Here is an 18,151-nt window from a genome sequence, read left to right as displayed (position 1 = left end):
TTCGGCGTTTGTGCTCGACCGAGAATATTCTAACAATGACAGGAATGACATGACTCCTTCCACATCTGCTGCAGCACGTTCAGCTAGGAGCTACTGTGTGCCGTTGAAGACTGGACTGCCGAGACAGCAGACAAGCCTCAGCAAACAGAACAAGGCTGCAATTTATCAAATGTAATGAGGTTATATGTCGCTTGGAAGCTATAAAATGAGTCGACAGAGCGTGTACGCTACGGGAAGTGAACTCTGAAATAAACTTCAAGCTAATTCATTTTGCAGTCCAGCACGGCTCTAACCCTCTTAATTCTTGACACGGAGGAGAGCGCCATCTGTGTGCCGAAGCCCCACTGACAGCCCCCCCCGCCCCCGCTGCCCCGACACACATACACACCGACACCGACAAAGCATCTGCCATCTATTTCTCGCCTGGAGGGGGCGAAAAGATCAAACCCCGGCGACCGCGTCATTGTACCTCTATGCCTGATTTCCTCTTCTCCGTGTTGTCTGTGATGTTGAGCAGGTCTCCGAAGCGCTCGTTGGTGATGAACTGGTGGTGCGTGGGGACGATGCCCGTGTGCCGCCTGGACGCCGTGTCGGCCTCTTCCTGTTCGCGCTTCAGCCGCCGCTGCTCCTCCAAGATTTTCTGCCGGGAAAACCAGACGGAAACGGTTTGGTCCCTCCAAGATACGTCTCTGTTGTTGGACTCTTTTATTCATGCGACACACACTCTTTTTGTCGTGCATAATGTACGATAGCCTCATTCATATCAGGAGCTGCTCAGTCAGTGAAGTTCTTCATAGCAAGTTTGGCTGCGGTTAAATAGAAGAAGGTTACCTCTTTATCTCCATGGCGCCTCCTCAACACTTCCTCCTGGCTCTCCCCGTGAACAGGGGACGAGTCTGAATCTGAAGGAAACAGACAAGACAATTATGCTGTGAAGCGTCTTCACCGTGGCTCCACTACCCTAAAGGCAAGCCATAATAAGGAACGACAATTTTCTAACATACAAAGGACAACATTGCAGTCGGCTCCTCAATTCCATTGAACATAATAATGTGAAAATACAGTAACTACACCCAGTCATGCTTTGAAAAAATGAACAATAAAAACAAAAAGCACACACTTAAAAAAAAAAAAAAAGCCAAATGTATCCCTGCATGCACGTAGGAATAAACACAGAATGAACCAATGTGCGTTCATGAAAAAAGAATGAGTAGAGGAAACAAAATATGAAACCTTTCTCGGGCCAAAAGAACAGAAACGTGACATCATGGTTTACTGATATCGATCAACCAACCAGCATCCATTAGTGTAGTGAAATTTCACTGTATGACCTACAGGCTGCGCTGTTTAACTTGCTCCCCCACCCCACCACCATAGACGTTTCATTGTGTGTCCAAGCAAGGGCCACACGAAACAACTATCAGGCTATCAGTTGTTAGCTGTCTTTGTTTTTCCACTGAAGCTTCTGTGTGTATGCACAGCGCGTACATGAGGAGTACCAGCTGTTATGTAAGGAAGTCAAAGCAGGAAACGTCTTGCCTGGCTATAGGACAAACCTGTCATAGTGATAGAATGGAAGAAGATGGCAGATGTGTACAGTCCCCCAAAACAGAAAAACACCCAAATATAACCATGGTAACACATCACATTTTAGAGCGTATATGCAATGCTCAGAGCAATTTAGAGAGAGAGAGTGGCGTCAGCGGAGGACCGAAATGCGTGACTCATTAGCCAATGAACAGCCAGGAAAGGGGTGTGTCATGCTACTTTTGAATGCTAAAATAAAGCTGATAATGTACAATTTGATTCTAAAAAAAACAAACCCTTTCAAAGTACAACACAAACTATCCATTTTGCTGCAACTCGACAGTGCTGCTTAATCCAGGACCTTACTTCCTGGAACTCTTGAGAGTAAACAAAAACTGGTCCATTGGAGTGAATGGAGATGTTGCGACTCTTCTATATACACGGCTCTGGCAATGCTTTCATACTCTCCTGCATAAACATTAACGATGATTGCTGCAATTATAGCTTTTACAGGTCGGGCTTTAACATTTAATTGGTTAAGGTGACCGCCTTTGATGATCATCTTGGCACATAAAACAACGTCTATCTCCATTCATATGATGCGCTCATAGTGTTATTAAACACACGGTACTGCATGGGTTATGCATGGGTTATGCGTAATGCTTATGCAGCCTCTATAGCACTCTTGCATACACCTCAAATCTGATGTTACCAGAAGATATATTATACATTACCAAAAGCTGCCTGAATCCCCTATAGTCACTGAAGTGTTTGGATGGGGTTTGTGGGGGGGGGGCAAGACCATACTCATTCACCATGAAATGGAAGAGCACCAAACACCATGATCAGAGTGAGATGGAGAGCTTCACTGTCACTTGGTAACACACCACACTCAAGATGGAGGCTTCACTGTCACTTTGTAACACACCACACTCAAGATGGAGGCTTCACTGTCACTTTTGTAACACACCACACAGACTAGAGATGAAGGGCGGCGGCATCGCTTTGTGGAGAGAGGGACACAAAGGTGGAGATAGAGTCAAGAAAGGATGAGTGACCGTAGAGATGGGCACGTGTTTAGGAGCGGGAGAGAGAGGGGAGGGGTGTGACAGTGGTGAAGGTATGGAGATAGCCACCTCTGCGGTGAGATGCCAGCGGCTGCAGTAGGTTCCCGTTGGCGTCCAAGCCCTGTCCGTTACTCAGGTGGCCAGTGTTGTTGCCTCCCTCCCCATTGCTCAGCCTCTCCAGGACCTCCAGGGAGGAGAGGCGCTGAGGGATCAGAGGTCTGCGCTCGGGAGACGCGCTGCCGGGTCTGCGGAGCCCCGTGGTGGTCGCCCTGGTGGCCGACAGCGTCCTCCTCCCCTGGTGCTGCGACTGCAGGGACTTGCGTAGCCGGAACGGCGCGGGGCCCATGAGGAACAGGTTCCCGGGCAGGGCGCTCTTCTTCTTCTCCGGAGGCGGCAGCTTGTCCTGCTGGGCGGTGGCCTGCTGCCGCTCGTGCCTGAGGATGGTGGTGAAGCGCGTGTAGGAGGCCGGGCAGGAGCCTTTGCACTTACTGGGTTTGAGGTGGAGGTGATGGTTCAGGTGGTGCAAGAGGTGGTGGTGATGGTTGTGGTCGTGCTGCGGAGGGGATGCCGTGACCGACAGGGAGGGACACTTCGATACGCCCTGATTCTCTTCGGTTGTATTATCACGGGCCTCAGTCTCGGCCCCAGAGGGGGACTCAGTCCGTCCAGCGTGTGTGCGCTCTGTGGGGGACTCAGTCCGTCCAGCGTGTGTGCACTCTGTGGGGGACTCAGTCCGTCCAGCGTGTGTGCACTCTGAGGGGGACTCAGTCCGTCCAGCGTGTGTGCGCTCTGAGGGGGACTCAGTCCGTCCAACGCGTGTGTACTCTGTGGGGGACTCAGTCCGTCCAGCGTGTGTGCGCTCTGACGGGGACTCAGTCAGTCCAGCGCGTGTGCGCTCTGAGGGGGACTCAGTCCGTCCAGCGCGTGTGCACTCTGAGGGGGACTCAGTCCGTCCAGCGAGTGTGCGCTCTGTGGGGGACTCAGGCCGTTCAGCGCGTGGGCAATCTGAGGTGGCAACCTCCTCCGCGGCCTCAGTGCCTGACGACGAGGCCTCCTCCCCGCCTGCCTTGCCCTCCGCCTCCACCAGGGAGCAGGCATCAGTCAGGGTGGGCTCGGCGACCAGCAGGGACTCGGCCGACACGGCGGACGTCATGTAGAGGTGGGCGGTGCTGTGGCTGGGGCTGTGGCCGGGGCTGTGGCCGGAGTGCAAGGTCGGCAGGGAGGAGGAGCGGGTGGGCGCCGGGCTGGACCGCTGGATGATCATCTCAAACTCGTTGACCCGTGACGACCCGCGGAATGTCCCCCGCCTCGTCGCCCTCCGACCTCTCGCCCCCGTCGACCCCCCTGGCCTTCTCGAAGAGAGAGGCCAGGCTGCGCACGCTGCCGTGCGGGCTGGAGCCCGCCGAGCCGGGCCGCTGGATGTGGTGCATCGTCCTGTACAGGCTGGAGAACTCCGAGGCGCTCCTCCTAATTGCAGGGGAGACATTCCTGAGGCCGTCCGCACACTCGGTGCCACAGTTGGACTTAAAGTCTGAATGCTGCCCGCTCTCCCGTTCCTCGGCCCCGGGACAGCCTGTGTCACATGTCACTGTGTACAGATCCTCACAGCTGTGGGCCTTCGGGTGCCTGACAGGCCTAGTCCTGCTTTCTTGACTGTCGCCACTGGGGGGCAGCAGCTTGGGCTTGAACTTAGAGGGGAGGATTTGGGGTATGCAGGCTTTGGCAGCGGATAGGGGCTTCTTAGTCTTACACTGGTTACCTATTGCATTACTGGCAAGAACTGATCGACTATTTACAGAGGAGCAGGGTGAAATTATATAGCCATTCCCACCTTTATAATCCACTGGCAAGCATGCAGGACAACAGAATAAACAACATATTAGATTACAATGGTCACAGGTTCACACACATACACACTAAAACAGTGTCAGGCACATTTTTAAAGTAGCCTAAAGACCAACTTCCATCAAAAAGTTGATGAGAAGAGGAAGCAGACTTGATGCAATGTGCATCAAGTAATAGATGACTTTGTTCTACTAGTAGAGAGGCAAAGTGAACGTCACTTCCTGTTTCGGCACTGTACCAGAGATTTTCTTCCGCAATTTATTTTCCCATAGACATTTTCGTAAAAGGCTTATAAAAATAGTTTTACTTCGTCAAACCAAACGGTTCAGATACATTTAGAATCAGGAGAGAGCATAGAACATTTCACTCTGTCCAAAACAAAAAACAACATCAAAAAAGTATTTTCTTTAAACCCGCATTCTTTTTACGTTTTGGTCCGAGTTAAATGTTATGTGATCTCTCCTGTTTCTAAATATATCTGAACCGTTTGGTTTGAACAAGTAAAACTATTTTTATAAGCATTTTAGGAAATGTCTATGGGAAAATAAATGGCGAATGAAAATCTCTGGTACAGTGCTGATGAAGCAGGAAGTGACGTTCCACTTTAGCTGTCTATAGCATGGCATTGCAGTGTACTATGAAGAATAATGCTTTGTAAAGATGGAACAGAGAAAATGCTAATCCTTAAAAACAACCCTCTAACTGACGACTATAGAGTCAAAATCACTATAAGCAGCGACATAAACAGTAAAACATAAAGGATTAAGAGGGCAATATGCCATGAAATGTTATGTGATGTTGGATGTCAGTTAAAATCAGCTGTAGATACAATCTGGGGGTAAAAAAAAAAAAAAAAAAAAAAATACTTAACACCTGCTGTATCGGTATATTAGTAAAACTGCAATGCTACCCTTAAATTAGAATGGTTGCGCTAGCTACCTGGTCTTGACCTGATTTCACCTTGCTTCCATCATCTCACCACAACACACACTACCATGTCCCTGCGTGACACCCCTACGATTTATAATACTTCTCCTCGGCTCTACTTATAGAACGTACACAAGCGCCTGCCGTGATGAATGGCCTGCTGCGCGCCCGCTGTCGCTGTAAATAAGAATATATCCTGAGTTCATGTTGAAATGCAGGTTGAAAAACGCCAGAGTAGTAGCACTATAGCAGCCTACAGAAGCTCTAGTCTAGCAGGGCCTATAAGCTGTGTCGTACGCTAGTGGCAACAACACCACAGAGGCGACTTGGAAATGACACATCAACTTTCACACGCTGTGAGACTAGCGAAGCGTGAGTAATCCATCTGTCACGGTCGTATCTAGCAGACGAGCCGAGGAAGTAACATCGATATCAATGAGTCAGTGTGAGCAGCGGGGACGGAGGAGGGTTAGCCATGGCCAAAACACACAAAGATTTTGTTTGAGATCAACAGCACAAGATAGAGGCACGTGATGACGTTTTGCTTTTTTGGTTTCCAGCAACTTGGAACTTGTCTACTCTTCACCTTGTGTCGGGTGAACAGTAACTAAGTATTATGGTGCCTCAGGGCAGGCGATAGGCTAATGAGGGGGCATGCTAAGTCAGGTGACTTTGCTCAAAACTCGCAGTACTAACCCCATTTACTGCAGTTTCTGCAATCCTATTGGGTAAAGTTGAAGTCAAGAATTTATGGACCAAAACACCAGCTATTCCTTATCTTTGCCACCATGACCTCTGAGATAAGTCAGCGGGTGATTTCTCCCTTAAAGTTAAAAATCTTTTTTTTAGCACTTACATTAATTGTTATTGTTAAAATAGGTTATATAGCGTGTACTCCTAATAGACAGAGTTCTCTTGTGTGTTCCCAGATGTAATGACAAACATTGGGGGGGGGGGGGGGGGGGGGCAACATTGCCAGATAACGTCCCCTTTCCTTTCGCCCTCCTTCTCCCTCCCCCCCCCCCCCCCCCCCCCCCCCTCCCCAGCGTTTCTCTTTGCTGGTCATGTGCGCAGGCATTCCAGTCCCTGACCTCACATTGACAGCTGACTTCCTCATGCCTGGCCACCCTCTGTGTCCCTCCTGTTTATCTCACCCCTGGCTGTCTGGCCCCGGCCCGGGCTGTGAAAAAGCAGAGCCTCCTCATCTGTCCCCTCTCTCTCTCTCTCTCTCTCTCTCTCTCTCTCTCTCTCTCTCTCTCTGGCCCTGTGCTCCCCTCCCTGGCTCGGGAACACTCTGGAGCCTTGCCCTAAGCCTGCCTAGCGACTGGCGGCTCCACGAGTGGAGCAAAGAGGGGGCACAATCCCCCAAGGTTAGCTTCCATTGACTTAACAAGACAACCTCACGCTCTGTCCGTGACTTTTCCAAAGCAAATGGCCAGTGCACATTTCATGAAAACATCCATGGCATCAGTAATAATAATAATAATAATAATAATAATAATAATAATAATAATAATAATAATAATAATAATAATAATACAAATTAAAATAACTGCTGGGCGAATGAATGCTGCGAGGTGATTGGCCCCTGCGGTGACGTCCTGGAGCAAAGCAAAATGCGTGGATTCCAACAGAAAGTTGAAAGGAAACACATGGTACTCCTGACACTTTTAATGGGCCAGCATCCCTGTCTGCAACTCATTGGTTCTGTCTCAGTAGTTAAGGCCTTTTCATGGCCCGCTGTACATTCCCCCCATCCACACGCACGCACATGCTAACCGCCATTTTACTGGCAACATGTGTAGCGAAGGCTGGAACCCTACCTTTAGAGGAGGAGCTGGTGTGGCGCTTGTTGTTCAGGGCCCGCAGACCTTGCAAGGGGATGTCGCCGCCCTCCAGGACACTCTTGTAAACATGGCGGTCGCATTCTGCAGCCGCGGGCTCACTCGTGGGTGACTCTCTGTCCGTCTCCACCTCGCTGTGTCCGGACTGACACGAGGAGCTGGGTGGAGGAGAGGAAGATGGAAAGACGATTAAGCACAATTCATCTAGAAGAGTTGCTTAAAATGTGTGTTTGTTTTATACGGTATGTTAAACAGACACAATTTGGGTATGTTTTGGGATGTTATATGGTTCTTATTAGGGGATGTAACGATAACCGGTTTTTAATGATAACCGTGATAAAATTGCTTACGATAAACGTACCATTTCAAATTTTCATTACCATTGAAACCGTGGTACCATGATTACAGTGCTTTGAAAAACACGGTAAATACTGTCCATCATCAACCAAACTTGACAACCGTCTCCCAGATGCAGAAATGGGAAATTATTATTATTTCAGTGAGTGTATCAATCCTTTTTGGGTCTGAGTTTTCCATGTAAAACTTGGTGAAATGATTTCTGTGAGTGTATTATAGTACTTTTTGAACATTTTACAGCACATTTTAACACTATAATACTGAGAACCGTGATCGTTTTGGTCACTATAATCGTGATATGGAATTTTCATATCGTTCCACCTCTAGTTCTTATTTAGTATAATATTATTGAGGTAGTCCCCTTCCTGTCATGATTGCAGACTAATGGGAGAGAAAATAATCAAAGCGAAAAAGCTGCCTTCACACAAGAATGTGTGGGATTTGGGCAGCGATGTCAGGAGAAGACTCTCACTGCTACCCCGTATCTTGGCATTCCAGAGAGGCCAGCGGGAGAGTTTTTCTAAAAATATTCCCTGAACATTCCGACGTGGTGCATCGGCCTCGGCCACATGATGCACCTGTACAACTCTCAGGTTCGCTCCACGTCAGATGCCACTGGAGTGCTGCGCGTGCTGTAGTGCTGCGCGTGCTGCTGCTCTATTTGTGCCAGACAAATATGCTCATGAAATGCTAGGATCATCATAAATCCCAGGTGGAAAAAATCAAACAAACAAAAGCCATACAAAATATTTCATCCCCTTCCCCAGTCCCCCCCCCCCCACCACCTTCCTCCTGTGTGTAACTGGGATTTTCCAAAATGGGCTTTGCTTCTTTAGTGCTGCCAGGTCACAGTTTACAAGCGTGCATCCATTACTCTCCGTTATTCGGCCGCTACCTCGACAAGAACCTCTTTCATAGCTCTTAGGGAGAGAAAAAAGGTTTGAACCGCCGGTGGTGGCAGAGGGCCATTAAAATGTGCAGTTACGTTGAAGAATTCAAAGAAATAATATAGAGCACAAATCTACAGGAGCTAAACTAGAAGATCTCAGATGGTTCCATTGGGAAGGTCCAGATGAAATCAACAGACACCATGCTGCCTGAGAGGGATGTGACATAACGGAATCAGTGATGAGAGGTTCTTATGATTCATACACACTGCAGAACTTAGCGACCGACACGACTGAATCACAGTGACTTGACTGTATGGCTAAACACAAATATTAATCATCGATTATTGATGCTGATCTCCTGGGTGGGACTCTTCTAGATTGCGTCCACGCAAATAATTCTGCCCACACAGTGGATGTCTCTTACTGACTTGACTCAAGCCCACAATTTTAGGTTTGAGTAGTTCATTCATTTATCTGTGACTGACATTAACAGGCACACATATGGCTGTATAGCAGAAGGTTAAATTTAACAATGAAGTATTGCCTTTACAAGAAAATTCTTCCAAGCAGGTTTCCACTTTCAAACAGACCCCGAAAGGAAACCCTCCCACCCTGAACACATGTGCCTTTGAAGGAAGTGCAGCTTATGACTTGAGGGACTCATGACGTTCGTTCTTCTGGGAGACTTGGGCGAGTGAACTTTCCCCCCTGGCTATTTGACCCCTGCTTCAGTAACCTCTCGCCTGTATCCTCCTCGAACGACAAATCGACGGGTGAAAAAAGTTAGCATTAGCAAAAATCCCCCCTTTCAAATGTTTGGGCATGCTGTCATTTTAATTATCGCAGCAGATGGAAAGTTCTTGTCATAAATGGAGGGAGAGGTTTTTCTCCACGGGACCGTTAGTTAGCCCTGTAGAAAGACAGCGTTAGCTCCAGTCCTAAAAATGCCTTACATTTTATGGCGTAAACAAAAATAGGAGACGTAAATCTCTTCTGACAAAAACAAAGAGAGATCAAGGGCTTCTTCGCGCTCTTTGTTTTAATGTCGATCCAAACGGCCTCTCTTTCACGATGCAACCCTATACGTTACATAAACACACGCACGCCCGTACACACCCATCCAGAGAGGGGGAGATAACGGTTTTCAAGTTATGCAGCAGCTGGGTGGGTATTGACAGAGTTCCCTCGATCTCTGTGACATCCAGGTTGCCGTTCTTTAAATAAAGCGCCCACATAGCGGCCATGTCCCCCCCGCTAATACGACCACCCTCCACCCCGCAAAAAAAGAGCCCTGAAACGCAGACAGAGGACACACTGTTCTGGCAGCTTTTTGCCTTATTAACACAGGAACTCCTCAGGAAGCGGGAGTCCCCCCCCTGCCTCCCCATCCACCCACCCCCCGTAGGCGGGCGAGCGCTACTACAGGGTGGACAAATCGCTCACTGATGCTCATCCACACTAACATGCCTTAAATAATCATCAACATACTGGCAGGAGGTGTCGACGCGACCCAACGCACACAAGCATCGGTACGCGGCGCGGGAGGGAGAGAAGAAGAAGCGTGGACTTACTATTGCTGGAGGTCGGAGGCTGTTTCCAGGGGGCTGAAAGAGGGGGCACTCTGCAACAAACCAAACAAAGAAGTCATTGATAGATCCACAGGAAGGTCTCCTCCAGCTAGAACAGAAGCAGGAGCATTTAGCTACGGCCAGACTCTCTCTCTCTCTCTGTCTCTCTTCGCTTTGCCTCTCTCTCGCTTTCTCTCGCTTCGGTCGCTCTCTCTCTCCGGTCTGGGCTGCTGCCGTCTCCGATGGCCAGGGCTTCTTTAGCTTGTCTGGACCAGGCTTGGCATGGAGGAGCAAGCGTGTGTTTTGGCCTGCATGCAAGTTGGGGGAAAACAAGCGGCAGGGGAAGAGGGGGAGTGGAGGGGCGGGGGGAGGGTGGGGGTGGCTGGGTGTGGGCGTGCATCGGTCAGGGGGGCGCCCATGCGGAGGAGGGGGCTGTCACAGGCTCAGCCAATGGGCTGCTGTCTCCCGGTGAAGCCATCTCTTTTGTCTGGTATTGAGTCACTCTCATTACCACTGGACCAGACCGAGGGACAATTAACCAGCTGGTGGTGCAAGCGGGCCAAATTACACACACACACACACACACACACACACACACACACACACACACACACACACACACGCACGCTTAGACACGCTATCTCACACACACACACACACACACACACACACACACACTTAGACATGCTATCTCACACACACACGCACACACACACACACTTAGACACTCTATCACACACACGCATACACACACACGCTATGACACTCTACCTCACACACACACACACACACACACACACACACATGCTTAGACACTATCTCGCTCTCTCTCTCACACACACACACACACACACACACACACACACACCACAACACAAACACACACACACACACACACACACCACAACACAAACACACAACACACACACGGGGTCACACAGAGACACACATGTTTGCTGACAAAGTAAAACATAAACCGTAAACAGTAAAACAAATAATACAAATAATATAATGATAATAATACAAATAGAAATAGTTGAACGTGACAAAACACATGAGGAAAGACACGAAGCAAAAGGATGACAGATGAAAGCGGTGAGAGAGAGAGATAAACCCAAGGTGAGTGCTGGTGAATGAAGGCTTGTTGGAAATGCGGCTGATATTTCGGGGGCCGTTACTAACCCCCGAGACGCAGGGGGTAGCACCCACTAGCATTTTGAATGGTTTAGAGACCGGCTAATTTTAGCGCACTGTTTCTGTTGCTTTTCTCCATACGGGCGTCACAGCAGGTAAAAATAACGGACGTGACACGGGGGGCTATGAATAAGAGAGCACAAGTGTTGTTTGCAAATACGATTGCACAAGTCCCGTCCCAGCCAGCCTGGCCCTGTCTCTAATGCCACATCCACTTCCTCCACTTTGCCTTCACCCCCGTTTTCCAAAGCAATGACCAGACAAGGAGCATTCTGCACGCCTCATCTCCCACAACATGCCTCCGCCGCGAGTTGCCAGGGCAGGAGGATCATTAATAACCTTTCAAAATGAATGCCTATCTTTATAAGAACAGAATTTCAGCCTGGCAGGTCTATAGTCTGATCTATTTTTAACGCCAAATGTTCCATGTGCCTTCGGCCTTTGAGAACATGCCAGTGTCACTGAATGATCTGACTCTTCTTCTTCTTCCTCTTCTCCTCCTCCGCCCATCCCTCTCAATGGGGGGGGGGGGGGGGGGGGGGCTAAGCTAGTGTCCCCTGATACCCGTGGGTTATTGTGTGTGTGTGCTCTCTCTCTCTCTCTCTCTCTCACACACACACACACACACACACACACACACACACACACACACACACACACACACACACACACACACACACACACAGCATTGAGGGGAAGGTAAACAGGAAACAAGCATGGAAGGCGGCTTATCTGAAGTGAGGGGCTGGAATCTTAATCTGCTTCTTTACAAGATGCCTGAGTAGTGTCAGTTGATGTGGTGCCCTGTGTAAATGAAAGGTTAAGTCGCTTCGTTTTCAAATTGATACTAAACTGATGTCACTCAAAACGACTATGTCTAAATCGTCCTGCAGTTGTGTTCCTCCGCCGACAAGTCAAGTTGCAGTCTACAATCCATGTCTGTCTGTTTGGGGGTACCTCAACAACACGGCTAATCGCTTTACACATAGGAAATGGTCCTACCCCTACCCGTACCCTACCCCTAAACCACCCACACACCCCTAGCCACCCCTCAAACCACGACTCTCTACGACCTTCCTATCCCTAGCTACGGCCCCTATCCCTTAGCCCCACCCCCTTCCCTCTCCACGTCCCCCCCCCGACCACCCACACCCCCTAGCCACTCCCCCTACCCAACCCTCAAATCCCGACTCTCTACGACCTTCCTATCCCCACCTATGGCCCCTTTTATCTAGACCCCTTCCTTGATGGAACAGACGTACGGACGTGAGGTCACAGTGACCTTGAACTTTGACCACCAATATCTAATCAGTTCATCATTGAGTCCAAGTGGATATTTAAGCCAAATTTGAAGAAATTCCCTCAAGGCGTTCCTGAGATATCATGTTAACAAGCATGGAACGGGCGGTCGTGAGGTCACAGTGACCTTGAACCTTGACCTTTGACCACTAAAATCGAATCAGTTCGTCCTCGAGTCCAAGTGGATGTCTGAGCCAAATTTTAAAATTCCGTCAAGGCGTTCCCGGGATATCACGTTAACGAGCATCGGACAGACAGACGGTCATACGGAACGGACAACCCGAAAATAATGCCTCCGGCCACAGCTATCGTCGGTGAGTGGAGGCATAAAAACATAACATTCCTCTGAGATAGTTACATAACTTTCAATACAGCTCACAAGCAAAAAGGATTAATCGATGATGTGGTGAAGAGAAGATCGATAAAGAAATGATAAGAATATGAGAAGTTTTGACTCGTCTTACTGGAAATTGGTAATAGTAATACTGCCAAATGCCTACAGCTCTATAAGGGAATGAATGAAAGCACTTCTGAGTCAGTGGGAAGGCGGATGACAACGTTTGCTGCACAACCTCATGTGCGTGTTTCCAAACAGGTGTCTCCCCAGTAACTCAGCGGTTGGGTTCCTGTGTGCCGCGTTCACATTCAAAATAGCGATCATGACTAGATCATGGTAACCTGAATCCCATTCTTTCCAACACCTTATTTGTGTGTTGATGTGTTCTCATGAAAACAAACAGCTCCCCCAGTGTGAGGGGCCTGTTATAGCCGGACCCCCCCCCCATCTACTCATCTACCCGAAACGCTTAAAGGTAAAGGTTAAGTGTATAACAGAGGTTAAATATGAACGCACAATGAGCTGGTGGGCTTAGGGGTTGCCTCCTTTAGAATATGTCAGGTCGTGGGCGGAGACTCAGGTGACATGTGACTCAGGGGGGGCGGAGACAGTGTGACAGCGGCCCCCTCGTCAGCATATGCGAGACAGATGGAGTCGCTCAGTCGGATGCAGGGGTCCGAAATGCTCCTCTCAAGCCGAGCTATGTGTGGAATTCCGGCTCCAGAGAGCCATGTTGGGGCGGACGTACTCTTGAAGTGAACTGTCACCCTGTCACGCTGTCAGATCCCCCCTGAACATGTGACTTGTTAATATTAATCAATGTTGTTAATTATACATGAGCATCATATGCTCCAGTATTCAGTTGTGAATGGAGGTGGACCGGTGATGGTGATTTGTGATATTGCTATAGTATAGTGCATGATGAAGAAAAAATTGTCACGCAGCAGACTTTCGCTTATTACTTATTTATACATGCCTCCTCATTGTGATATTGTCATTTGATCAAGTATTTGGTTGACAATTGTCTAATTTGTAGTGTGAAACCACAAGAGGAGACGTTTTCTTAGGTGGATCTAGATTACATCGATCCAGAACTTAATGGCTAGTGTGAATCAGCTTTACGACGCCTATAGCCTGCTCAAATGGATCAGAGGAACCGTGAAGTAGAAAGCCTGAAGCCTCTACAGCAGTGTGATGGCCGTTTATCAGAAAGCGGGGCCATCTGACCGAAAGCCATCGAGAGCCAGCTTTTAATTTCACCCCTTCCAGCCGTATCTCCTCGAGTAACTCCAACCCCGGAGCTGATGTGTCAGTCAAACACCAATGAGCCAGTGTGTCTGGCCGAGCCTTAAGGTCAAATACTACACATACCAGGTGCGGCTTTAGAAGTGACTTTGACATTAAACAGAAGCCCCCCGTCACCGAACCCAGCTCATCTGGCAAGCGTCCGAGCGCCCCCTGAGACAGACTCCCCCGCAGAGCGAGGGCAGCTAACCCTCCTCCTCATATAGGGGGGTGGGGGGTTTGACTCAGACATGCGGGAAGCAGAGTCTCCGCCCCCGCGTTTAGCTGATGCTAAACATGACATGATCTCATGTGGGTAGTCAGCGGTGCCGCCTCACATGATCCCGGGTGTGGCGGCGGTGTGGCCCTGACGGGACCGACAGACAGGGGGCAGCGAGGAGAGCCAACATCTGTTTTGCGGGCAGCCGGTCCCCGGACCCGTCTGGTGCCAGCTAAAGGCCCGAGGCGCGGATCGGTCACGATACCGTATATCCGACTGTTCAACTGCTTCGTCTGTGACAACATGCCCTCACCCCTTTGGATCTCTCGGTAAATAAATACCAGAGAGACAGACAGGGCAGCAATTATTATTTCAAGGGCCTGGGATTATCATGGAGCCTAACGCTCGCGTGGACTGCAGAACCCTCCACAAGTGAAGAGTGACTTCTGGATGAATCGCCTCGTTCAGTGCTCTCTGGCATATGATATGTATTCTCATTGGCAGGGCTGGCTGCTGCTGCACATCAATGTTGGAAAAAAGCAAAACACACCATCGTTCCTCTCGGGTGTTGAGTTAATAACATGGAAGAATAGCGATGCTGCCAGGATTGGAAGCATCCTGTTGTAAGGGAAAAAATGCAAAGATCGTCTATTGTCTGCTAAGCCCTCACGACAGCTGTGTGACACTTTAATGATTCCTGTATCGCGTCCAATTGGACGCCCCACTCATCTGGGATCAGCTGGGTGTGTAATTAAACTTCCTAAACAATAATCAGTGTATTAAATATAAATTATCTTAATCGCAAGGGGGTGAAAGGCTATAGCTACTGTAAATAAATGGACCAAAATAGATCTCTAGTCTAGTTTCGCCATTCTTGACGACAAAATCCTTTCACGTGGTATGTGATGCGATGATGACTGAGCAATGAGAACAATATCAAGGGTGTTGGGGAAAAAAAGCTGTTGCAAAGAGGATTGCTACTATACATCCTGAAATAGAGTGGAAAATTAAAGAAAATAGGGAGATTATGAAGAAAAAGCTGGGGATGTATAAAAGTGGATCAGTACTTTGTCTCTTTAGGCCACGTTGAGAGGACACTGAGAGGCCATTTACACCTGACATTAACATGCGTTTTCTGCCATCAGATTGCAATCAGATTGTGCTTGACCACATTAGTCTGATGTCATTTACAGCTGGCGTTAACATGCGTTTTTCCTTATCCAGATAACATCCAGATAACTTATTAACACCCAAAATGGGTGTCCTCTCAATCCACATACAGTTCCTGTATCCAGATTGAGAGGCCACATTGCATTTACACTTGTGTTCAATGTGTACACAATGCATCCCTGACCACCTCCGCAGGTGGTTTGGCCGATCAGATTGCAATCCTTCTTCAATGTGTTATGGGGGGGGCGTTTACACCTGGCATTTCAAGTGGTCAAGCACAATCAGATTGCAATCTGATGGCAGAAAACCGCATGTTAACGCCAGGTGTAAATGGCCTCTAACAGACGGCAGTGAATCTAGTTGAGGAAAGTGCCAGGTTTCCCCTCTTTGCATGCCATCACATAACTCTTTCTTTTTATGTGGAAGATCAAGTCAAATTATTCACTATAGCGGTTACAGGTACAAGTGGGAGTAGTCCTCACAGACAGACACGGGTTTGTTTAGGCATTATTTAAAACATGGATGTTATCACATGCAATAGCATTTAATACGCTGTCACTTTAAAGACAGTGGAAAAACTTACCGCTTTCCCAAACTCCATCTCTGAAAAGAATCTATACCAAGGTTCACTCTCTATATCTACATCGTCCGGACTTACATCCTGAGTCTATAAGGGCACGGCAACAAGGAGAGGAGGAGAAAGACAGAGAAGAAGAAGACATTTCAGACAGCACACAATGTACACACACACGCACCAAAGTTGAGCAATGAGCTTATGAGACATTCCTGATAAGCCGACGTTCCCAACACCATAAATTATCAGCAGTAAAGCGTTCCCACTCCAAAAAGAAGAAGAACGAGAAACGATGCCTAGCGGAGTCTTTACGACGAGTAAATTACACCAGCCAATTCGCGGAAAGATGTGCTGTATTTTCCTAACGTGAACCATATTTTTGAGGGGTTTTCATTTTATTCTCATTCTAATCAACAAACACATACCGATGATGACAACGCAAACAGAATATGCAGGGTCAGAAATGTGTTAGGTGTAATGTAATGAATTGTAAGATTTTTTTTTAAGATCTTTAAAATAAAGGACAAATATAATCCTTAGCCCCACAGTGCAGAGAGAATGAACTGGATGAAAGAGAGAAAATTACTAGCTACAGCATCCCATAATAACTGGGCTTGTAATTAAAAAACAGGAGTCCAGCAAAGCATTTTGCAATAGTCCTCAGGATGAACTAGAGCAAGGTCTCTATTCACTGTATTTGTTGCCACTGGGATTGAGCCAAAATCGCAAACAACCTCTAGCAGCTTGGGTGTAATTGAGCATCAGACAAAAATAATTACATAATCGACTACGTAATCGCAATACCGGAACATCCCACGTCTCCTATTACATAATCTGGAAATAGAAAGGACTAAAGACGTGAGAGAAATCTAAAAATGCTAAATTGATGTGGCCTCCCCCCCTGAAGTCCATTCACAGAACTGCACTAGTAGTAGTAGTAGTAGATCCGGCGCAGACGTTTTGCCAATTATCCGTGTGTGACACAGCTCATCCTCAGAAAGACATCGGCGCTCAAGGACACTGAGTAATGCGGCGCCGCACAGTTTGATTCAGCACAATCTGCAGGAGCGACAGTGAGAAAGTAGGGCTAAGAAGAGAATTGCACTTTCTCACACAACACAAGTATCCATCTTTTGTGTGTGTGTTCCTGTCGCACTAAGCCGATCCAGCCCAATAAATAACCTTAAGTTGAACACAGGGAGACAATGGCTATCCTTGTAAGTGATACCCAACCCCCCCCCCATCCTAGGCTGCCCCAGGCAGGATCATCTGTCAGCGCAACAGGACACCCTTCAGGAATGTTGTGCACATGGCGACTGGGCCTGCACTTACGTCGCCCTCGGAGACATTAGTTAGAAGATGCCACCCATAGAGAGCTTAGGGGGGTGGTTGGGGGGGATGGAGGAGGTGGGACAGCTTACATGACAATGCACAGAGAGAGACGCTGCACACACACACACACACACACAGGCAAAACACAGGCGAGCGAGGAGCGAGGAGGGAGGGGGGGGGTGGTGCGAGGGGCTTAGAAAGCATTACCGTTCTCTCCAGCTTCAGCACCGACGATTTCCCTGGCTCGTATTCAAAGATGCTCTTGGGCTCGGCGCGGTACTTCCTGGTGTCTACCTTTTTATCCGGGGGCTCCCACTCGTTCCTGTCGAAGAGGCGTGGGTGTGTGTGTGTGTGGGGGGGGGGGGGGGGGGGGGTGGAAGAGAGCCAATCCTTATCAAGTAGTCTCCATGGCAACCGGGCTTAGGCCAATTCATTATTATTATATTTTTTTTAAAGATGATGTCCTCCCCCCCCCCCCATTATTTGGAGCTCCTCCCTATTCTCATGCTCTTTCCGTCATGATGATGTAATAGAAAATCCAATTCACAGTCGGAGTCAAATCGGTAATTGAATCAGGTAAACGAGATTGAACCGGGGAGGAAAAACAGAGAGCAGCATTTCCTGGGAGACAGCTAATGCCATATTAGACTTCAGAGGAGCTATATAACACAAAAGACTAATGTATCTAATCGTCTCTAAAATAGTCTCAAATGCTG

At 48.3% G+C, this 18,151-nt stretch overlaps 1 protein-coding gene across 1 annotated transcript in view; it reads right to left on the bottom strand.

Annotated features, from left to right (window-relative positions):
* LOC310796524 (sorbin and SH3 domain-containing protein 1-like) overlaps positions 1 to 18,151 on the bottom strand; it is a 35,712-nt gene that overhangs the window by 6,722 nt on the left and 10,839 nt on the right. Inside the window, 9 exon segments of the mRNA XM_083658723.1 lie at positions 470 to 640; positions 832 to 896; positions 2,664 to 3,273; positions 3,613 to 3,883; positions 3,885 to 4,437; positions 7,190 to 7,368; positions 10,029 to 10,078; positions 16,113 to 16,196; positions 17,643 to 17,757. Coding sequence (XP_083514849.1) covers positions 470 to 640; positions 832 to 896; positions 2,664 to 3,273; positions 3,613 to 3,883; positions 3,885 to 4,437; positions 7,190 to 7,368; positions 10,029 to 10,078; positions 16,113 to 16,196; positions 17,643 to 17,757 — 2,098 coding nt within the window.

Source organism: Poromitra crassiceps, assembly GCF_964638095.1.
Source record: "Poromitra crassiceps genome assembly, chromosome: 22".
Taxonomy (NCBI): domain Eukaryota; kingdom Metazoa; phylum Chordata; class Actinopteri; order Beryciformes; family Melamphaidae; genus Poromitra; species Poromitra crassiceps.
The sequence above is the reverse complement of the archived record's forward strand: the minus strand, read 5'-3'. Positions and strand labels throughout refer to the sequence as shown.